The sequence below is a fragment of the Ptychodera flava genome, chromosome 1 (genome assembly GCF_041260155.1).
Source record: "Ptychodera flava strain L36383 chromosome 1, AS_Pfla_20210202, whole genome shotgun sequence".
NCBI lineage: Eukaryota > Metazoa > Hemichordata > Enteropneusta > Ptychoderidae > Ptychodera > Ptychodera flava.
In genome coordinates, this window is record NC_091928.1 from 14,567,679 (window position 1) to 14,592,142 (window position 24,464).

Below are 24,464 nucleotides of genomic sequence, written 5' to 3' on the forward strand. Positions count from 1 at the left end.
TTTTAGTATTGAATAAAGGAAAATCAGTTTGACTCCAAAAGTGTCCTTTTGACTTCAAAGTGGTCCCCGGGAAATTTGAATGATTGTACACTCTGTCTGCTTTATTCAACTTCTTTTGCGTAATTGAAGCAATGTTCTAACTTGAAAATTGTAACATGTGACCTATGAAGTATCAGTTATTAATAGGACAATAGTACACTTCCTTGGATTTTTGTCAACTTTTAGTATTGAATAAAGAAAATCAGTTTGACTCCAAAAGTGTCCTTTTGACTTCAAAGTGGTCCCCGAAAACTTGGGATGATTTTACGGTCTCTCTGCTGTATTCAACATCGTTTATGTTAAAGACAGAATGTGTTGACTTGAAAAATGTAACATGCGACCTGTGAGGTATCAGGTATTAATAAAACTATAGTACACTTCTTTGATTTTGTCCAACTTTTGGTATTGAATAAAGAAAATCAGTTTGACTCCAAAAGTGTCCTTTTGACCTCAAGGTGGTCCCCAAAGACTTGTGATGATTTTACGCTCTCTGTGCTGTATTCAATCGTTTATGTTAAAGAAAGAATGTTTTGATTTTAGAATTGAATATGCGACCTGTTAAGTATCAGGTATAAATAAGACAAGAGTACACTTCCCGTTTTTTCAAACTTTTAGTAAAGAATAAAGAAATCAGTTTGACTTCAAAAGCGTCCTCTTGACTTCAAAGGTGTCCCATGAAAATTCGTAGCATAATGCTGAGGCCTATAGATTGCATTCGTGTCAAGGGATATCGCTTCAGAACCGCTGTTAATCTGTCCATAGACCTTTTCTGTAGTTTACTACGACACCAATCGGTTTTTTTATTTACCTCGCAAAATAATGAAATAGCTTAGTCTTTGAATAAATGAACATGTACCTACTTTATCTCTGACTATCTATGACTCATCTCCTACTTCCGTTAATTATGTTGAATGTGGCAACATCTATAATTTCAGCTTTTTTTAAGAGCCGTCGACTGTTTCTGCTCGGTTCTGAACTTTTGACAGACCCAAAGTATTCAATTACGCGAGAGGGCAAACGTTGCAGAATTCGTGGACGTCGGCTCATGGGAAAACGGTTGAAAATACATGTTTATATTATTGAGGTAGCTAGCAGAAGTAGACAATGGGTCGTGAACTGACCAGTGTTATAGTACCGGTCGAAGTAAACTACCAAAAATGTCTATGGGCTGGCTTGTGGCGATGAATTTTTGACCCGCAAGTGCGATTGATACGCCACAGCAATGCTGCAAATTGTATTTCATATCCGTTTATGTATTTACGAGCAGCGATTAGAATGACTTCCAAATATCGATATGACTTCAAATAAGTCATTTTATAGTCATGATTGATATAGACACTAGCCCTCCCCATTGTTAATTCTGTGCTCAGCCCTTATTTTGTACATTTTTCCAACTCTAGGTATTAAATACTAAAATAGCAGCTGATATTACATCGGAAACGTCCGTGTGACAACAAAAGCGTCCATTATGCGGTAGGTGTCGTCAGACTTGAGTTTAACCCCTATCTTGCCGGACATTTAGGATGGGGACCACTTTGAAGTCAGGGACCACTTTGAGGTCTTCACATGGTACGTCCGATGTCTTCTGAGGACTGGACTATAACAATCGTGAATCAGGTTGCATTAATTCCGAAGTAAAGCCTGAAGTAAAGGTGGAAAGACTTGCGACAACTTTAATCAAATGCCTCACACACATCCTATTTGATATGTAGATGATATACTGAAAGAACAACTCTAAACTTTTCAAAGACGTCTTAAAATTACATAACACCCATATCAGCAGAAAATGCTAACAGTATCCTAACAGGTATTAACGACAATTTTATCTGGATGCCTATTTGATACGTGGCGTTTTATCGAACGTGGTCCAAGGGTATGTGTTAAAGACATACAGGCTACATACCAGTGACACGACCTCCGCGATCGTTGGCAAAGTCTCTTATCCTGAAATAAACACAACGCGGCAGTGTAGGTAGAGCCACAGTTACGAGTGGAGTGATACGTACCGGCCGCCGCGTACTATGCATATAAGAAGGGGAAGTTGGGAAACGGAATGGCCGTTATACGCACCCCTCGCCGAGTTTGGAGGCCGATTTCCCTCACAATAAGCCTCAATTACATACTAAACCAGCATCGATGCCCGGGGGGGGGGGGTACCTGTTCAGAGAAGTGGTAGGGGTGTGCGGCCGCAGGTATAAAACCCAGGGCCCATTTTAGACCTAAAATCCTGTTATTTTAGGACCCCATTTTAGACCTTTATGACCTTTGACCCAGGTCAAAAGTCAAAGCGTCAAAATTTTTAAAACGGAAAAAGCAAGTATTTGCCCCGGCAAAGCCTACCACTGTACCGCGTTTAGGACTATGTTGTTGCTGGCCAAACCATGATTTCCAAAAGGAAATACCAAAAAAATTTGATGAAAGAAAATTTTGTCTTTCACCCTCACCGAATTTTGTCCCGCTTCTACAAATTGTCAATTATCTGCAGTTACAGTCTGACTTGTGGGTTTTTTTGAAATTGCAATTCACAACAAACTCTCTGTTCATCTGTAAAGCAATACTACTTCATGTGGCCATGGTTGACCTGTCTGTCATGATCAATACTAGGAACCACTTTGTTTTGGGTATTTTCTATTGGGCAAAAATCTTCAATATATGGAGTTCTTACCAATCAGTGACAGTGTTTGACAACCAAGTCGATATTACTTTGGCGTAAGCCAGGGGGTCTCTTTAATGGTTCCCCTGCCCATGGAGGTAGTAGAGATGCCCTGCCACAGAAAAAGATATCGATGCTTATAGAGTGCAGCTCAGAGCCCTGCGAGCGAGACGGGAACAGACGGTTGAAATTTGTTCTTGTGTGGCACTCAAAAATCAACCCCATTTTAGACCTTGGTTTGCAGTGGAATTGATACCCCCATTTTAGACCAAGTTGCTGAAATACCCACCCCATTGGGCGGCACGTATACATATAGGCAAGTAATGGAAGTGACCCCCCGGGCATCGATGACCTCCAATACATCTTAGAATTCATACCTACAAGCCTCTTTGCGTCAAAAACGACCTTCTGTCCGTTTTTGGGTGCGATTTCCGTGTTTTTTGACGTGATAGAACACTTTCATTCTACAGCTGTGGGCGGGGTCAGACCAGCCGCGCTGTGATTGGCTAATTTTTTTCCGATCGACCCCATGATGACCTCTCTTGTTTAGATCGCTCACGGCCCGGTGGTTTCAATCGGGTTCGAACTCACAACGTATGGTATCTTGTCACCTAGCGGAGACATTAAAATTAGGCTATAGAAAGGGATTGCTGATAGGCATATTCGAGAAGACTGTTACACCGTTACTCAAAAGCTACAACCACTGCGGGGCGAAACTATGCCCGAGTGTCTCATATTCTGCGAAGCATATTTTTACCTCAGAGCACTTTTTGGCCGGTTGCTATGACGACAGCGAACACATTGTATCAATTTATTTTCGATAGAATATCGATCGAAATCTGCTGGCGTATCGGCTCATGCGTTCAGGTCACGTCATGAATATGTCCACAATAACCCGTATGTATGGACTTACATACCATAGTACCAACGTATCCGTTGGTTTCTTGAACTTAAATTGAATCGTCGACACTCTTTACAGTTTTTGTGATGTGTTTATGTTTCAGCACATTTTGGCGCACATTGGCCAAGTTTTGCGCCATTTTTGGCTGGGAAGGTCATGCGAGTGAGCAACACAACATAGTATCAATTTCCAATAAACAATATCGATCGATAACGTTCACCGCTCGATGACAGTGGACACTTTGCGCCCGTTCGCCTCCGTTCTGTTTTATTTTTTCAAATTTACTGGAATTTTTATCGTTGATATTCGCCCAAATTTGGTCTATATTACAACAAAATGACAGATATTTGGCTGTACAACTTATGAGACGCATACTGGTTAAAATGCGTCAATTTAAGACCCTTGTTCTGCATATGTACACGCCGTAAGATCGCCAAATTATGGACGGCAACAGTCCGTATATTTCAGTGATCGGAATAAAAAATGCAAATAAAACATTTTCATGGAGAAATTCATCATTATTCATTCAATTTCATCATTATTCGTTCAAAATTGAGGAATTTGCACCGGCGAGAAGTGTGCAGTCTGTTCGGTGTATTATACGTCATTGTTTTCTATGGGAAATCAAGCCTATTTGCCGCGTTGTAAAATGAAAATATATCTGAAAAAAAAACCAAAAAACATTAATCTAATTTTTTCATTTCGCTTTAATTCTTAAAGTGTTTGAGATAACACAGCTGATGAAACTTTCGTTTTATTTTTTTGAGTTTCCCTCTTATTTTTATGAAATGACAAGTTAACGATCGTTTGGCTGTTGACTGTGTTTTTCACCTATTGTGTATATGAATAATTAATTATCGCATAGCTATTTTCAGATGCCAAAATGTCATAATTGAAAGGTCAACATATAAGGAAATTGAATCTGCAACGCTTTCATCAATATTAAACTGTGCAGGGAGAAAATTTGGCGAAATTTTAAACATAGAGTTGAAGGCGGATTTGACTCTCTGTGGTGTGCCCGTTATGATGTGTGGTGAAGACACTGAATCATGTACGGTGCTCACTGCGAATGTACTGTGATGTCGAGTTCTGAGACGTGAAGGTACATTTCACCAACTGTTTTTTACTTGAGACTTCCAACTGTGTGGTTAAGTTGCCGCTCATCTGTGTTGATGTATCAACTTCGTTCGGTGTCTGTCGGCTGTCTGTTTTGTACAAGCATTCTAGTGAGTCTGCAGTGTTTTGTTGGTGTTTTTTTTTCTACACAGGATGTGTGTGTTTCGCAGTGGGACAAGCGTTGTGACAGGGAGGACGGCGCGCTTGGAATTAAAATCCTGAAATCGGCTCTATATACAAGACAGTGAAACAAAACTTACACATTACTATACATTAAACGCAAACCACCAATCTATGGACGCGGACGATGTGTACGTGTGGAATTGCTTTCCCTTTACTATATTTATACAGGGTCATAGCACTATCGATTCGCCAGTGTCTCGCCATTTATTCCAAACAAAATAACTACAATGATCCTGTTATTCACCATATCGTAATATAAAACAACTTTGGTAGAGCAGATGTGAAGTAGCCTTCATTTCCTATATGAGTTCGAACCCGATTGAAACCACCGGGCCGTATTTATGCCTCAAACGAGCGATCAAAACAAGAGAGGTCATCATGGGGTCGATCGGAAAAAAATTAGCCAATCACAGCGCGGCTGGTCTGACCCCGCCCACAGCTGTAGAATGAAAGTGTTCTATCACGTCAAAAAACACGGAAATCGCACCCAAAAACGGACAGAAGGTCGTTTTTGACGCAAAGAGGCTTGTAGGTATGAATTCTAAGATGTATTGGAGGCCATCGATGCTGGTTTAGTATATAGTTGAGGCTTATTGTGAGGGAAATCGGCCTCCAAACTCGGCGAGGGGTGCGTAAAACGGCCATTCCTCTTCCCAACTTCCAATTATTATATGCATAGTACGCGGCGGCCGGTACGTATCATTCCACTCGTAACTGTGGTAGAGCTGTTTATACATCTGTATTTTTTCTGGTAGAAGGCTGTTCGTCATGGTTAAGGCCAGGAAGTTCGTTCTTGTAAAACATTTTGACGGGTTCGCCAAGGACAGTGACTTGAAACTTGTGGAAGAGGAGCTCCCAGAAATCAAAGATGGCGGTGAGTGGACTGTATATCTTGGCCTTAAGATTCAGGGGTGATAATGACATGTATTGGGGTTCCTAACCTCCCCTGAGGAAATAAACCATTTGTGGCTGTTCAGTGCATGAAATTCCTCTGCCTCTATGCATTGTACAGTCTTTCAAAACCTCAGTTGCTTAATTATTACGAATATTATACCCAACTCCCTAGAACAAACATAACATCGAAACAATGGCAATCATGATTGCGCAATCACCTTGTCCTCAATCAGTGGTAGCCTTGTAGACTTGGTTCAAGTCTGTGATTTGTGAATGTTTGAGTGGAGTGAACGCAATGATTTGTATTCTGCTTTCATGTGAAACGCGCGCGTGAGTGGACGCGATGAGTAGGGTGAACGCTATACAGCGGAGTTTCACCCGGTGAATCCGGCAGAAACTAACTCACTACTGCGCAGACTCAAACGTGACGCATTCAATCGCTGGGAAAACCTGGCGTGAGCTGCCAAATTCCGGATAGGTTTGTACGAAATAGGAGAGACACAAGAGAAACTATTATAAATGATTTTATTTTTTTTAAATTCACCGACTTGAACCAAGTCTAGTAGCCTTGCAGTGTGGGCAGACTTTCTTCCAGCCCCTCGACAGCCACGCCTCAAACCTTGCAAGTAGTGCCCTCAGCAGATGAGCTCTACTCAGCGAGCCTCTATCTAGGGTTAGATTAGCTGGCCACGTGAGCCTTTCTAGCTAGAATGACCGTTGAGGGCCAACCATGTGGTTGAAGATGGACCTGCGTAGCGAACAGGAGGTTGGGGGGGGGGGAGTTGCTGTGAGAGTCTATGCTATAGTGTGAGTGGCTTCCGACTATCTGAAGCAGATGTCCATGGTTACGTGTCAACGTTGTGGTGCAGTACATTTCTTTCCAAATTTACTTTGAATTTGTAATGTCGCGATAAAGTCATCTTTCAAGCTAAACAGTTACTTTTTCAGACTAATTCTGTGTACGTTTGTTTGTTTACATGATATATCCACAGTTATTTAGATTTGACTTTGTAAATTATTAAATTTAAATGTTGGTTTTAATTTACCTTTCAAAAAACGACATCAACGGCTTTGAGAGAAAATAAGGCGTCATAATTTCTTTCATGGCAGCCAAAATCCTTGTTTATCTCTCCCCCCCCCCCTACAAATTGACCTTTATATTAAGCTAACAGTTCTCTAGTGGTTAATAAGCTCAAACCTCCGTAAATTACGTGTCAATGCTTTGAGATCTGTGGCTGAAATTTATGAGTGCAAGCTGTCCTTAAGATCTTCAAAAGTGTGTCTCTGAATTTTCTTAAACCTTCTTAAACAATTTTTATGCCAGAAAAACTTCCGGAGCGGTGAATTTAACCCTATTTGATTTCTAAACTAAGCAAGATATAAAAAATCTGAGACACAGTAACAGCTTGCATTCCAGCAAGTTTGAGTCAGATATTTTGAAGTATTGAGACAAAACATAGGGAAAACTAATTTTTGAAAGGTTATGCAAATTATCTGTCACGTTATAGTTATTTAACCAATGGTGACACTGTGGTTACCAAAATGTTCCCCTATATCTTGGCTTTCGGAAAATGTATAATTCACGGGGATTCTGATCTTATTAAATACCAGACAATTGTTAGATTAAAAAGGTCAATTTCTTGATTTGGAACCTTTAGATAGGAATAACTTTCTTTCACTTCATTGACAATTATTGGTGAGCAGTACATTTTGTTATTTTAACTGTAGAACCATTTTGTGCTGTATGATCCTATAGGATTGGCTAGGTCACCTTATGTCATTAACACGTTTCATTTTGTCGTTTCAGAATTTTTATGTGAAGCCGTATACCTCTCAGTCGACCCCTATATGAGGTAATTAAGACAACGATGAAAACATGGCGTGACAGCAGAAGACTGGGCCTTAACTGAGAATTTATTAAAGCAATATAATCAAGGGGTCCAGTTGCCTAAAATAGCTTTGGGAGACCCCTTAGTATCCCCCAACCCCCTATTCGAAATAAGATTGGGCCCGGTTTTCTCGAGGTACGCCAAAATTGTCATTATTTTATTCTTCTTATAGCTGCTGCTGGTGTGTATTCAACGGCAAACGTGAACTTAACTTATGCTAATAACACTGTTAACTTCTATAAATATTATAAAGGTCGATGTATCGTTCGCTGATGTTGGGAGTTTGCTACAGCAGGCCATTGCTGTGTCTCTAGAATATGCTAGAAGTTGTTCCGTTATTATTTTTTTTCTTTCAGTGAGTTTGGTTAAAGGGCTGGTGAAGAGTAAAAATGAAATTTTTATTGCTTGTTTATTTTGACGAATAAAATGGTCAAAAAAGATCTGCATTGGAATTTTTCAAAACTGCGCTCCCAGTTCCGAATAAAGGCCCTAGCGACGCCCTTGGCAACAAAGATACAAATCTTCGGTACACTTCGGCAAATGTCGGGTATGACGTCATTTACAGCACATTGACCGTCGGCGATATTCACGCCAGTGCTTTTGTGTGCATTCTCGAAATCCATCGTAAAAAATTGTAACAGCGCCTAAGCGTTGTGTTGCTGTGCATTGTTCTCATTCAGTATCAAAATTGTTTCAATGGCCAAAGGATGAAGATCTGACCAGAAAATGGACCAAATTTGTAAAAGCAAAGCGGGTTAATTTTACTCCTGTAGCCAGGCGCTAGCTCTGCATGGCAGGGCTGTGTGTTACCGGCGTTATACGTGGAGGCCGTAATAACAGGTATTTTATGCAAAGGCACAGACTTATTCTACCTGCAACTTAAAACTGATAGTGATTTTGTAGCTCATTCTTTGCTATTTTTCATAGTATTTGGTAGCCGGTATCAGACAGTTCATGTTCGTGTCGGCTACATAGACGATCCGCCGTATAACGCCGGTGACACACAGCCCTGCCATGCAGAGCTAGCCAGGCGCGTACCACGCTACAAACACTTCACTGACGATTGTTTTCACGGAATACGATGATGGATTTTCCAGAAGGCAAGCCCTAATTTATAAGATTTATCAATAAAACTAGTGATTGGCTTGACTATTTTGGTGGTGTACAAGTTCTACCCCACGAGTTCTGCGTAACCGAAGATGTCGAACGACTGCTGTGATTGCTTTCCAAGCATTTCTATGTGGCCAAACCATGTGTTGCGCAATCGATCGTCTGATTTACGTCGCGGCGATTAAATATCATACCGTTCACACTTGACGATGTATTCAGTGAAGAAGTTACAACAACAACAGCCCTAAGCTTACATTGCCGAAGAAATTAATCTGTGAAAAATATCGGAAATTCACAGTTGAATTTAAAAACGTGCGATAGAATGATTCATTAAAAAATGTGCCGTTGGCTAGTGTAGCTCGGCAATTGCCTGGCATGGCGTGACCTTTGACAGTCGGTCAATCAACGTCTACAGATCGATGGGAATATATAATGTAAGATACTGAGTCATGATCATGGAGAACACCATTTTCCACGTCTTATACGGGTTCTGAATCTCACGTCAAAACTATATGTCAAAGATTAGAAGTTTTCAGGTGTACATGATTCTAACACCGCAGCTCGCGCACTGTCACAGATCATACACAGATACATGATGCACAACTTTCCCCAGGTTTCTAGCTGTTTCGGCAATTGTAGGTTTTAGCCCAAATTGTTTCGGCCGGTAATGTTCACAACCCCGGTTTGTTCGGCGATGACAGCCTAGCCTTTTCGGCCTTTATCAGCGGCGCAGCCTATAACCCATATCGTTTTGTCAGGACTGACATGGAAGACAGTACGATAATCACCACGGCGGTACCAGAAGAGTTTACCTCCATGGATAATACGGACAGTGCGAGCGAGCGTTTAATCAGTAGGACTAACATAACGGTGGAGCCAGCGAGCGTTTTGTCAGTATGACTGACACAATTTGATAGAGACCTACAGCTACCATGAACAGCCCAAAATCTAGCTGTTGTTCGTCCTCTAACACTGTCTTGGTCGCGCCATCGTGTTCAACATCGTGTTCAAGGCTAGGCAAGTACAGATAGCCTGCTCTTAAAGTGACGTCACACTTCCGGGTTTGATTTTTTCGCGGGAAAATGTGACTAAGCTTCGGAAAACGCATTTTTTCCCCGGAAAATACGCACTTTAACCATTTTTCTGCCGTAAATTTTTTGCTTGTGCCTTTCCATGTATTATTTAACGAGTGAAAATCACCTTTTCAGCGATTTCATTTTTACTCTTCACCAGCCCTTTAAAGGTATTTTGCGTCAACCAATCTGACAGTACGCTTTTGAATTCCTAACAACCATGCCCGATTTTCCACACAACACATAATTGACATAGACGATGCTAGACAGTATAAAGACACTAACTTTGTCGGCCGAATGGTCAGACACTGGCTTCTATTGGAGAAGCAGCGGTCGGATGCGGTGACAAGGACGGCTTCTAGACTGAAAGAACCTTCGCTCGAGGGCGCTCTCTACGCTCCGGGGAGCGTAGAGAGCGCCCTCTAACGAAGTATCGTTCAGTCTACGAAGTTTTGCGTGTGTTCAGAAACGACTGCTTATCGGTTGCAGTACCTCTAACAGCTTCCAAAAACATGGACAAAGGTTCAATCATTATCGTTTACAGCCCTTCTGTTCCGTCCAGCCAGGTGGTCACTGAACACCTCTGCACGCCCAAAATGTTTTTTTGTTCGTTTGTTTGTTTTTCGTTTGTTTGTTTATTTGACGATATTTGTATTTGCAAACAGGCCATACAGTGGCAAATGGCGGAAAGAGGGCGATACAATGTTGGGACAGCAAGTAGCAAAGTAGGTGGAACTGTTCTTAGTTATGATTTCAATGAATAAAAAAACATTCCACATCAGTCTAAAGACTTTCAAAATTATGTTAAAGGGGCAGGTCGTTTATCAGCTTTATCTAAAAGCAGATTGGCCAATGTGATGAACATGGAAAAAGGAAAACAATGGGCTAGCACCATGTTAATACTCAATGTCAACAACAAGTAATGTGAGAACCAGGGATTGAGAGCTGCCCCTTTAAGAAACTCGTCATGCAAGCTTATATAGGTCAACTATTTCCGCAGCAATTTAGGATAAACAATACTGCCTCGGACTTGAGTTATCAAAATAAGAGAAATAATCTGCGGAACGAATTGGAGCATCAATTTGTGTTCTTCATCCTTGTCAACTTTTTAAATAATTTTCCAAAAGGAGACACTTTGTTTCCCCTTACAACAAAGGAAATGCCGGAGCGGTTGGATCTACCAATTAGGACGAAAACAAAATCGTAGATACAATGTGAAAACGGCATCGGTATAGGTATTATTCTTATATCTAAGCAGTCGTCTGTACATGAGAGTTGTAAGATTGATCTGAGAGTTAAGTGTCCTCTATTTCCACTGAAATCTTCTGTGCAGTGTTCTCTACGTCATCGGATATTCCTCTTTTATCTCTCTCCGTCTCACCTGATGAGCAGAGTTGTTCAAAGTAAACATAAAGACTATCCCGTCGGTACTAACGTCTTGACGGATGTCCTTTGCGGCTGGCGAAGTCATTTTATAAGTTCCAAGGGTCAGGGAATAATGACCAAACTTGACCACCTTCCACCGGAGATTCCACTCGAACAAGCATTGGGAGTTGTCGGCTTCATAGGGTAAGTTAAACACGATTGGAACTCATTTGGGATAATTGGATTTTTTGCAAAGTTCTCAAAAGTGTTAGCTGCCATATAGCTGAATGTTGCAATATCGCAAACTATTTATAAAAACAAGTGTGTAACTTAAAAAGAAAAGCAGATGAGATAACATTTGTACATTAAATCGACTTTACTTCACAATCTTATTATCCAGAATTAGTTCCAATCGTGTTAGCTTTAGCAGAAGCACAATAAATGATGCAAATAAATTGTTGCACTGAAAACCGGGTACATGTAAAAGAAAAGGAACAGTGTGCTTTATGATGTTTTTAATATCAGAGCCTCAAGGTCTGCCCGTAAAAATGCAATGAATCAGATATTATGATAATGGGGTGCCTGAAAAGCGATCTGAAGTTAAAGTAATGACAAAAGGTGACTGATTTGTTGTTTGGGGGAGCTGTCTGTTTTTTGGCTTTCTTTACTTTGTATCTGCTTGTAATCTTTCTTAATTCCTCTTCCTACAGTGGCTAGATATTTATATTGACAACTTCATGGAGTCTTTTCCCAAAAACTTTGCAAGCCCCCATCCGAAAATCGAACGGTCCAAACTCTACAAAGACATAACTGTACCAATTTCATTGGAACCTTTTTAATAAGGTCAATGAACTTTGAGGTTCATATACATGTCAATTTATTTTTGTATAATCAAATTTGTCCATCGGCAGCCATTTTGTTACTATTTTCTAAGCCCAGGGCCACTTTCCATACATACATGGCCGATGTTCTACGACATACAAGGGCCGCCGCAAGCAGAAAACCCCTGATGCAAATTTGTAACACTTTGAGGAAATGTATCTAAAGTTTACGTGTCAGATTACACTGATAACGCAGTGTAAAATTTACCGCCCTACGAAAACGATGCTGAAACAACGAATTTCAGAATATTTTTGACAAAATTTTTAGATAGAAATAAAATAAGTTATTGTCACATGCTGTGTGTTCTAATAGTATCTATTTTAGTTGCTGAGAAAAACAGATTTTCCAAATTTGTAAACTTGGCGCCGTTCCGATGTGACCTTTTAGTTTTCCCATGTGACCTTAGCGTGACTAAAGTTCACCGCCCGGGCTATTTCCAGGGCTCAGTCTGTCACCTTCGCGCTGCCGAAGACGCATCGTTTGTTTTGTCTGCGTCTGAAACAGATTGTTTTTAGTATGTCTGACATTCCAATTGATCCTGACCTTGATGGAGATCTAGTACAGCTACTCCAAGACAGACACGATGAAATTTCATCTGTTTACTGCCCGGAATCGGAGAACGCCGATATTGCCAACTCTCAGTTGTCAAGTGTGTCGATATTGACACCACCAGATGCCAGTCTGGAGGTTACGTCTGAAGATGACGATGATGACGATGATGATGGCAGTGTCGATATTTCTGAGGCAAGTCAACTAGCAAGCCTTTTTAACGACAACCAACCGGTAAACGGTGTCGATGGATTGCGAGATACTGGGCCAAATGTCGATCTTGACCGAGCTGCCGCCCGGGCGACGTGATGAAAGGTTGTGGCTGCAAAGACGAGTGTTTTGGGAAACTGAAACTCGACGTCGTCTTTCAGCATCGACTGAATATGGCAGAGTTTACCAAAGATCAACGGGACATTCTAATCTTGGCAAAGCTTGATGAGAATTCATATTCTGGGGACACAGTTCGAGGTGGTAAGCGAGAGTGTCAACGTTTTATCTACAAGTTCGACAGCGTGAGAGTTTGTGAGAAGGTCTGGCGATACTGTTATTATGTCGGTAAGTCCAAATTCCAGTCTAATTTCGTCTGACGGAATTTTTATTAAACATGCCCGATTTTTCTGCAAATGAATCAGTTATTCTTCGACAATAAAAGCATTATGATTTCAACCAGTTATGTAAAACAGGAATAAAGTTTCACTGGACGCTACGATCAAACCAAAAAAAGTAGCTTTGCTCTGACTGTACACGGATTCATGTTATGACGTCATGGGGCAAGCCCTCGTTTTGTAAACAAACATGACCTCTATAATAATCGGACTTCACACAAACCAGAAATACTCTGTTTTGTCACGAAACCAAACCGATAATCTTAAACTTATTTCATAGGTGTTAATTAGGTGTATGTGTCCAAGTTCGATGAAACTTGAAAATAAATAAGGGTCTTGCTAGTCTTCAATCAAATGTGGTTCTGTGTTCTCTGACAATCACATGATCTCACTGAAATCAATTACGGCTTCCAATATCTTGAAAAACTTTATGTATACATGTTGAGACTATACATTTCATCAGCTGAACGTCTTTTTCCTCAGGGGAAACTACATTTAAAAACTTGAAAAGGCACTATAAAGAGAATGGTGTAATACCAAGACAACATGGTTTGAAAGGGAGAAAACCAGTCAACACATACACATTTGAGGTAAGGATTGTGTACAATACTTTCTTTGATCCAGTCACTTTTATTTTTCACTGGTAGATATTTTCTGTTAGAAGTTGCTATTGTTGTAAATTGTTAAGACTTTTCAAGACAAATTTGAACATGGAAGACTTTCAGTTAATTTAGTAATTCAAATCTGGATTTAAATACCACTGGAAATCTTGAATGTTGAGTGGGTAGGGTGAAAAAATAACTTTTGTCAGTAGTTTGTTTTTAAAATATTCACTCATTCTACAGTTTGATACATTGAAACATTTATGATTTCTTTGGATAAGACAGAAAACATCACTGTCTGTTGTATTTAACCAGCTGTGTATTATGAAAGGCATTTTGTGTTTTACTACATTCACAGACTACTCTTTATTGAGAAAAATTAATGAGTAGAGTGATTTTCATGATAATCTTCTACAACACTATGCATACTGGGATGCACAACACTGAGTTAAAATTACTCTGGCCAAGTACAAGTTTGAATTTTCACCTTCAAGTAATAACAAATGAAACCTCAGTTCACCTATTTCTGTGACAAAATAATTTTAATTGAAATAATGCCAGTATTTGCATTCGTCTTTCTCTGTAATTATTTGTTAGTGACAAACCACTCACTTAACAACTGCAAACTAATGATAAACAAACAAATTTTTGATATATCTTAGAGGTTATATCAATCCAAGTGTGACATTTTATTGTCATACATTACATTTTGTAGCTCTGGAATTTGTGGAAGTTTTACATGGCATGATATGTTCCTTTCAGTAACATTTCCTATACCTTCTTTGATCTGTAGGTTATTGAGGATGTTGTACAATTCCTTATAAGGTATGCGGATGAGAAAGGGTTACCAATGCCAGCTGCTCCACGGGGTAGAGATGATCACCCTCCCATCTACCTACCTTCAAGTGACACCAAAGCTGAGGTATATGACAAGTATACAGAGAGTTGTCAACAAAGTGACCCTCCACGCATGGCTGTTGGTGAGACAACTTTCCGCAATATTTGGAGTAGCTGTGTGCCACATATCAAACGGATGGAACCAAGGACTGATGTTTGTCCAAAGTGTGAAGCTTTCAGACAATCTATTCAGTATGCAACAAGTGAATCCGATAAGTTGACTGTTACAACTGAATTCAGTAATCACATTTTAAGTGCACAGTCTGAAAGGGATTTTGTAATGAATTGATAAAAATGGCAACAGCAGAGTATGAGCCTGTCAAAGAAGTAATTAAGCCAGGTCACTATAATTTCTGTTGTAATAATTTATCTAAAGTACACTATACGTTTGATTTTGCTCAGAGTTTTCTTTTACCCCATCAATCGCGTCAAGTAGGACCACTTTATTTTCTCAATCCAATGAAAGTTAATTGTTTTGGTATTCACAATGAGGCATGTAAATTACAGATGAATTATTTATTTGACGAATCACAAACCATACAGCCAGACAACAAGAAGTGTCATGGGCCAAATAATGTAATTAGTATGTTGGATGATTTTCTGAGAAATTTTGGCCTTGGTGAAAAATGTGCTTCTTTCCATGCAGATAACTGTTCTGGTCAAAATAAAAACAAGAGTTTATTGCATTATTTTATTTATCGTTGTAGCACAGGTAAACATGAGGAGATCACATATCACTTTATGGAAGCTGGCCATACAAAATGTGTGTGTGACTCAGCATTTGGTAAGATCCGTCAGTTGTACAGGAGGAGTGACGTTGACACTATGGCACAACTGTGTAATGTTGTCAATAAAAGTTCAAAGGTCAACTCTTCAAGGCCATACATGTCTTCAGATGCATCAGGTGATGTTGAAAGTGAGTCGAATTTCCAGTGGAGGGAGTGGGATGAGTTTTTTAAGAAGTATCTTAGAAATCTTAGGGGAATCAGTGGCTATCATCACTTTAGATTCACTAAAGATGACCCAGGGGCTGTGTATGTGAAAAAATCAGTAACTGGAGTTGAGGAACGTGTTTATTTAGTGAAAAGAGGGGTTACATGGCCACCAAGTGATGATACTTTACCCACAGTACTGCCAGCTGGTGGTCTGTCCAGAGAGAGATATCGGGATCTCCAGACCAGAGTGCTACGGTATGTTCGGGAGCCATACAGGGCCACATACTTCTGCAACACTGCTACACATAGTAAATAAATGGTGCTGTGGTAACACTTTGAAAAATAGCAGTTTGTAAAACATCTATCTGTCTGTCTATCTATCAATCTTTACATCTATCAATCTGTCTGTCTATTCTTTTCTTATATGGCTACAATACATCAATGTATTGTATCATATGCAATAGTAACAGTTTAAAAGTTGTTATTGCAGTGCTGTACTATTCTCTGTATATATATTGAAAAATATTGAATGTGCAGTGAATACTGACACATTATGAGCAATTTATGGTATAAGTTAAATTTGAGGAAGTATACTGCTACACAATTGTATTTCTCAATGAGGGAGTAACAACTATAATTGTATGTAGATGAATAATTGTAGTCTGAATATTGATAGCAAATTTATGGTGTAGTAAAAGTATCTCGTACTGGACATAGTACTGCATTTGGTGCAAATTAGCATAATAGCCATTGTTATATTTCTTAATTTCCTTAGAAATGAACTTAAATAAAACTAAATTATTGTTTACACTCCATTGAGAAGTATTCAAGGAGATTTTAACAAATGTAAGCAAACATGAGATAATGCATTGTTTGTCACTGACTACTGAGTAGATTTGAAAGAGTATTATGCATGCTAGTCTCACTGACAATGCTTCACTAATGTGATATGTTTTATGATAAATAAGGTTTCATTGGGATTCACTTTATTGCAATTCATTGTATATCCACTGATTTTCCAGTGTGAAAATGTATCTGTGCATAATAAGAAAAAAGGATTTCATATTGTAATATAATTATATGAAGAGGAATGATTTCAATATAGTCATTTATGACTATTTTACACTGTATTATATTCACTCTATGTGTTGCCTAGCAACAATCTCCATGGCAATTAGTCATCTCTATAATTGAGAATACCTGCTGCACTGTATATAAAATGTCATGAGCAAGTTTTTACATTTCAACAAAAGAATAAAGATGCCATAGCAGCTCAAAATGGGTGACTTTTACTTAAAATTAGGTCTGTTGTGTCTTCCTTCCACCCCCACAAAGGAAAATGGTTTGATCCAACAGTAAGTGTCCATACCCAATGCCTACTATGACAAGTTTCACAGTCGAACAGAATTGGTTATCCCCAAGATGACAAGTATTTCATAATGTCACATGAAAGATATGCCTTGGATCACAGTGGATGAAAATAGTCAGATATAAATTTGCATAAATTTGCATAGGTCAAGGTCGTTTAACCCTTGATTTATAGGGTATAGGAGCACGAAGTGGGCTAACCACTTGCATTTTTGGAAAGAGCAGCATCAGTACTTTCTGAAAATACCAATAACTCAAAATTGAAAAATTTTGCGTCAGGGTGTTTCTGCTTGCGGCGGCTATTGGTACCTCATGATGTAACTTGACAACGGGGCTACATTTATGCTTTCTATTTTTAAATCTAATTTTCAAACATACCTTTATCAAGCATGTTAATTTTCATTACAAAACATATTCTATTTAGTGATTACGATAGTGTTTTCCCCTCACCTAACAGGTACACGGTTTACTTTGGTCTTCTCGACATTTGCCAACCGAAAGAGGGCGAAACTCTCGTGGTCAACGCAGCGGCGGGCGCTGTTGGTAGTTTAGTTGGACAAGTCGGAAAGATTAAGGTATACCATCGTCAGACGTCATGATAGAATGCTTGTACGGAAAGGTCAGGTTGGTAGGTAGGCAGGTAGGTAGGTAGGTAGGTAGGTAGGTAGGTAGGTAGGTAGTTAGGTAGGTCTAGATAGGTAGGTAGGTAGGTAGGTAGGTAGGTAGGTAGGTAGGTAGGTAGGTAGGTAGGTAGGTAGGTAGGTAGGTAGGTAGGTAGGTAGGCAGGTAGGTAGGCAGGTAGATGGGCAGGTAGGTCTAGGTAGGTAGGTAGGTAGGTAGGTAGGTAGGTATGTAGGTAGGCAGGTAGGTATGTAGGTAGGTAGGTAGGTAGGTCTAGGTAGGTAGGTAGGTAGGTAGGCAGGCCTACGTAGGTAGGTAGGTATGTATTGATTTCAACTGCGAGGAGTGAATCTTTTCATATGAAAGCACTTGCTGTATACTGAAAGTAATTATATTATAATACATCATTAGTTTTGAGAGGTAGAGTCGCTCTATGCATGACATTAAAGCATGTGTCTTCAATTTCAACCCTGTTCAATTGAAAAAAAAATCGACGCTATACGATTTAAGGTTGCAATGTATCACATTTGTTGGTCAGATATCAGTTTTCTCTTTAACAGGGATGTCGTGTGATTGGCTACGCTGGATCCGATGAGAAAGTCAAGTACCTCAAGGAACTCGGCTTTGACGCAGCTTTCAATTACAAAACGGTCGATCTCGACGAGACTTTGAAGGCAGCTGCCCCCAACGGCGTTGATGTGTATTTTGACAATGTAAGGCACTGTTAGAAAATATATCTGATTTTTATTCTAATAATTTTAGCCATCCCAACGACAAAAAACGTTCCGTATATTCAGATTGGGTCAGTCTAATGTACATGTTATGTCTGATAATACACGACAGTTTGAAATCGAGGTTCGGCGAGTGGACCCTTTTCTTCCACTTAATGATTCGTAATGTGCCTTTTCAGGCAGTTTGCTCCTCGAAATGGAAAATTTGACGCCTTTGCCAAAAAATTCCTCGAGGAAACTTCAAACCATTCCCTTGCGAAATCAAGAATGAAAATCAGGGGTCATCGTACAAAATATCGTACTAAAAAACAGATTACCCTTAGACCGACATTTGCACTTCATAAAAAATGCCATCCCTGTGGATAAAAAACATTGCCGATTTTCGCAAAAATATAAGCCTGCCAAAACTTAGGTGTACCATCAGCTTCAAAATGAGCCCAACAAGTTGGGACCATAAAAATATTGTAAAAGTTTGAGAGTCCGAATATTTGTCCCGATGTGCATTCTACCTCAATTTTCATCTCGAAAAATCACTGCTCGCATGCAGATTGGATTTTTTTGTCATCATGATGATGAAAACTCTATCCACTTACTCATCACAAGAAATTTTGGTTTAACAAATGCACAAGCAAATCGCTTATATTTACCCACCGATGTGTATTTTTGCAGGTCGGTGGTCCGTTTTCTGTCACTGTTCGTAGACACATGAACAAGTATGGTCGCATCAGTCAATGTGGAGCCATTTCGCAGTACAACTTGAAAGAACCCTTAATGGGTAAGTGCCATGTCCTCGCTGTCCCTGAATATTACAAATGTTATCACTGTCTTATCTGTTATATATCAACAAAACAAGAAAAAAATCGTATGTGTTGTTTCTGTTGAAACATAGATTTATGTTACCATCTCAGCTAGCTGAAACATTCAGTCGTGTGCGGGCGCTCCGGCGCACTGCGACCTACGACCCTTTAGTGTGCCAGAGCGCCCGCACACGACTGAATCTTTCAGTCTACATCTCAGTCAGAAAAACAATGAACACATCCCCAACATGTCAAACAATTCCGCCGTTCTCGGTTCTTCAGCGGGAGGGAAATACTGTGAGTAGCCTATCTGCAAGTCAGAAGCATTACTTGTCAACTTCTATCGGAGTGCAAATTGCAGGGTATGTGAGTAAGATGCCACACTCGGTACCTTAAATACGATGTTGCCACCTAAGTCAATCATAAAAGTCTCAGGCGTTCGACCATATTTTCAATATGGTGGATTTCTACAGGTAAAAAACACATTAAGATTACAGAAGTAAAAGTAAAGTTTTAGTTTATACAGGGACTGAATGCCAGAAATAACTAAAAAGATGGAAAAAATGAATGAGTTTAGCTGACGAATAGAACGTGGCCCTTGAAATCTTCCTAGAGTGAAAAAGAAGGGGCTTCAATAATCACGTCGAACGCTGGTAAAACGATTTCAAAGCACAACACAGTTCGAATGAAAAAAGCTTTGACCTGAATAAAGAGCGTCCAAAGTCCAAGTTGTGCATAGGCAAACTTGCCATCGAGCCAAACCCGGTTGAAACTACTCTTCCAATTAACCCCCCTGAGCACTGTAATTTTTCCCCGAAAAATATCAGGGCAACATTTTTTGAATTTTTATGATTTTTTTCTATGACTTTCTCAATGATTTTGGACTAAATGGACATACATTTTTATGGACTACACTTTTTGACCACACTTTGTGGAGAAATCAGGTGAAAAATGGTCTACATCTGAAATAAATTGTTGGTGTTGTATTGTGTAAAGGCAACAAAAATCGTCTTTGGCACTCAAAGGGTTAAGCTTGACCCTATTCCTGTCAGAAAGTACTTCACAGACTTGATTGAGACTGACACTGCGCTGCTGGACACGGTAACTCGCGTCGCTTTTATTGTGTATTGCATGAGTATATATGGATGTGTACGTTCATGAGGTCGAATTCATACAATACCATGTCTAGGACAGTCACCCCCGAAGTTTAATCACCGTGCACTCACACCAACCCTTGCCCAACGTGATTAGTTGAATTGTCAAGATGGTAAAACGTCCAAGGGATAACCTTTATGATACGTTTATACCTGAAAATCTACTGCTGTCTCGAATCTAATGACAAAGCAAATTGTTATACTTTTGACAGTATCGACATACATTTCAGTTACTCCGAGTAAATATGACAAAATTCTCTTTCTTTGATTGCAGTGCCTTGTCAAGATTTCATAATGGTCAGTGAGGAGATCAAAAGTCAAGGCTTCCTATCTATAACATATACAGAGAGATTCCCGGAAGCATACAAGCAGATGTCAGAATGGTACCTACAGGTGAGTAGGAATCCTTATTCAGTATATCTAGTACGTATGGTAGAATATTTAGATTTCACAAGCAAGGCATACCGAGTATTCAGAAGCTCGATAAATCGATATTCAACATTTCGGTCCTAAAAAAACACAGGGATCATTCAACTGTCACGGTCAACTTTCGCATAATTGTTTTTGTCTTTAGGACTTGCCAGTCGATTACATAAAAGGACGCATGTATTTTAAACGACTTCTGCACTGTGTATCGATCCTGTAAACTTTGGTTCAGCTAATCCATTGAAAAAAGCTATCGGGCTGCTTTATATAAACTGCTTCTTGCCTAGGCTGTAGATATATGATCTTTAAATCTTAGCTATAGGACCATACTCCCTCAAACAACTATTGGATGCCAATACTGTGAACTCTTCCAACAGATCGTGTTCGTAATTGGTGAACCGATGTTTATCATCAGCAAGCAATTACCGCTGGTCAGATTTCTTTCATTTTTTTATGTAACCAGGGATGCTATCATCAACTGACATAAAATTAATATATCTCAATTTTAAACGTTATTCATTTTTGCCCAAATTTCCTTTGAATTTATTTTTTCTGTTGCTGTTCGCCTGATAGTAATCTAACTTGTTGGTTTGTAAGTTTCCGAAGACAACTTCTATCAGTTTTGCAAAATAACGACGAAGTTGTATATATATGCAAACTTTTGTACGAATTTTCTCATTTAAGTGATCCAGACATTCTTTCCTGTAACTCCAATGTCTATGAAGAAACTGAGTCAGAAAGTACTGTCTAAGGGACTGAGAAAACTGTTCGGTTTACAGAGGTGTTTGGTTTATAGAGATTCCTTAAACATGGCATTCTCTGTGGAAGGGACTAGGAAGGGAGTTCAGTATAGACAGGTTTCCAGTTTAGTCAGTGTTCAGTTTAGACAGGTACGGTAATGCTGATATGAAGATCAGATCACGGGTGCATATCCTTGAGACAACGAATTATTCCAATATTGTCACTGAAGTTGAACACGGCCATAACTCACAGGGGCTGGGTCGCTTGTTTTACAATGCCTAGGTCAAAATTACTCATCTCAGGAGAAAGGAAGGTAATAATAGATAAGCTTATAAGCAACAAGTGATGATACTGATCTACAAACGGCAGTTTTTCAGAAAGATTTACCACTGATTTGCTTTTCATTTTCAGGATTTACGATGAGCTGTTTAAGTTACAAAACTTTTTCGTCATATTTCATCAAATGCAGCTTTTATTAGATCAAAAAGGAACATTTCGTGTATTTTAGTCACGAAATAATAAGCGATACAACTGATACTAGTTTTACCTGTATTATTAGTTTGTAACGTTTTTCAAATGCTTTCCTTACAAGATTGATACAAACTGTAGTCCCTAGAAGCAGAAGGTCTATTGGCAAACTGACAGTTTGGGCCTACTGTAAGACTAAAGTTTTGATAACTTTTTAATTTCAGCGCAACTGATTTCATTACTCTAATAGCGGTACATTTTCTTTTTTTTCTCTTATTTATTTATTTATTTATTTATTTATTTATTTATTTATTTATTTATTTATTTATTTGTTTATCTGTCTGTTTGGTTTTTTTGTTTGTTTGTTTGCTTGTTTGTCTACAGGGAAAATTAAAACTACATATGCATTGGACGGAAGGGTTCGAGAACATGCCGAAGGCTTTCTTTGAGTTGTTCACTGGTGGGAACCTGGGCAAAGCCATCGTTAAAGCCTGAACCTGTGTTCTCCGAGATGTCAATTTCTCGTGGGCAATTCATGGTTCCGACCGATGACAATGTAACAATATCGCTTTCCTCGCTTTTTTCGGATCAATTCTTTACTGCGATATCACTGATTACTACAAACAACGCAAAACCAGGACTGTTCCGGAAATAAAATGAACAATTTATTGGCAAATATATTCAGACGGTCGACGGTTTCAAGTTCTCAAGTTCTTGTATCTCAGGGCACGAGGTTTTCGTATTTTCCACGTAAAGATGGAAGATTAGATTACATGGTCGGTGGTGGCGCTTAGGGCAGTAACGACAAGCTGTGTGCAAACTTGTCATCGAACTATCTGAGACACCGTCCACGAGATAGTACACAGTCCACGCATTCATTATCACTTTCCTGTATTTGTCATTTTAAGTTAAGTTTGCAGGTTATCGAAAACATATCACTCTTTGCATTTGTCGAACAAGTACTTTTACAATCCGTTCAGTGTATATCAATGAATAAAAAGATTTTTTTCAATTAAACAATTTTGGGAAATGTAACTGTTCTCAGTATGGTCAGTGTCTAATGTCGCGTGACAAGTGGTTTTCGAGATTATGGACGAGAACTGCATTCCATAAATGAAAAGGTGCGGGACTACCGGAAGCCATACCACGCATTGAAATCAATCCGCAGTGGAGTTAGCGCACATCTTCTGGTTTAATATTGTGTTTAGTCAGTGATTTGCGTCTTGTACCATTAGTCATTACTTGCTTTATGCTAAATATATAGTTACTTTACTTCTATCTGAAGAGCTGCGGTTAAAAAGCCACCGGTCAGCTCGTACTTTCATACAAATCGAGTTTAAGGTATGTGTGGATGACCCAGTCTGTCTAAAGTAACTTTTCATGGTGCAGACAAAAACAGCGATAAAATATGTAAACGTGATAATAGCTGGGTGCGAGTAGTCATGCCTCGACCTGCTAATCATCAATTTTGTGAGCTAATATGTCCCAAGTTCATGACTTCCGATACTTTTCTGAGAATCTGTACATAATTGTCAACCGGAGAATATCAACTGACGGGGAAGCTAAAAGCGAGGGTCTCCTTGAGTCTTGTCACTTTAATTTGATCGACGCCGATATTTGTAATAAATAATAGTGGTATAAACTTCCACCTCGTTCGGCATCTGGTACCATAATAGACCTTTTTCTCGGTCATCCCACAATGCATTGCTATGACTGTATCGAACACCGTATACACACTCAAAACTTCAAACATACGAGGCTTATTTTGTGATGTACAACGGACTGTTATACAAGAATGACATACATTTGACGATGATGTTGACTTTTGGATTCAGAGGCGATATATACTCTGGCGTTCTGGTTCCCATCAGTACGAAAACGACAATTGTTCAAATTTCTCTGCTAGGAGAATATTCTCCGTACTGTTTCAAATTTCTCTGAAAATTATCATCACTGTTTCAAATTTCTCGGCTAGGAAACACTTCTCCGTACTGTTTCAAATTTCTTTGACAATTCTCCGTACTGTTTCAAATTTCTCTGCTAGGAAACAATTCTCTGTAGTGTTTCAAATTTCTCTGACAATTCTCCTTACTGTTTCAAATTTCTCTGCTTGGAAACAATTCTCCGTACTGTTTCAAATTTCTCTGACAATTCTCCGTACTGTTTCAAATTGCTTTCACAATTCTCCATACCGTTTCAAATTTCTCTGCTAGGAGACAATTTTTCCGAACTGTTTCAACTTTCTCTCTACTGTTAAAAATTCCTCTGCAATGTTTCAAATTAAATCATTCATTAATGAATTCATGATTAAAAACTTACTAGTTAGTATACGGAAAGCAACTCCACACATCGTTCATACCTGAGTTGTTTGCGTTTTGTGTATGATATTGTGTACCGGTATATTGTAAGTGTATAGCATGTTTGGCTGTTTTATGTAAAGTGTTGATTAGCCATGGCGATTCTAT

General features: G+C 39.2%; 1 protein-coding gene across 5 annotated transcripts; it reads left to right on the forward strand.

Moving 5' to 3' along the window:
- The first annotated feature begins 4,980 nt into the window (after window positions 1–4,980).
- On the forward strand, window positions 4,981–23,040 carry LOC139130791 (prostaglandin reductase 1-like). Of its 5 annotated transcripts, none has more exons than XM_070696596.1 (10): window positions 4,981–5,424; window positions 5,651–5,766; window positions 7,594–7,639; window positions 10,524–10,583; window positions 11,251–11,427; window positions 17,519–17,636; window positions 18,243–18,395; window positions 19,083–19,188; window positions 20,639–20,757; window positions 22,384–23,031. In XM_070696596.1, exons 2-10 carry the CDS (start codon window positions 5,661–5,663, stop codon window positions 22,492–22,494), a joined length of 996 nt encoding a protein of 331 aa, XP_070552697.1. In that variant the 5' UTR covers window positions 4,981–5,424; window positions 5,651–5,660; the 3' UTR covers window positions 22,495–23,031. The 5 variants fall into 5 exon arrangements, with proteins under 5 accessions (XP_070552697.1, XP_070552706.1, XP_070552689.1 ...); XM_070696588.1 differs by having other exon boundaries at window positions 4,982–5,424; window positions 5,648–5,766; window positions 22,384–23,030; XM_070696605.1 differs by lacking the exon at window positions 10,524–10,583 and having other exon boundaries at window positions 5,648–5,766; window positions 22,384–23,032.
- The last annotated feature ends 1,424 nt before the right edge of the window (window positions 23,041–24,464 follow it).

Bases quoted from the DNA above. Each gene is read 5' to 3' on its own strand.
- LOC139130791 (XM_070696582.1), top strand. From the start codon at position 12,963: ATGAAAGGTTGTGGCTGCAAAGACGAGTGTTTTGGGAAACTGAAACTC. The intron at 15,675-18,242 runs GTGAGTCGAATT...TCTCTTTAACAG, and splicing joins TGCATCAGGTGATGTTGAAA to GGATGTCGTGTGATTGGCTA. The intron at 18,396-19,082 runs GTAAGGCACTGT...GTATTTTTGCAG, and splicing joins TTGATGTGTATTTTGACAAT to GTCGGTGGTCCGTTTTCTGT.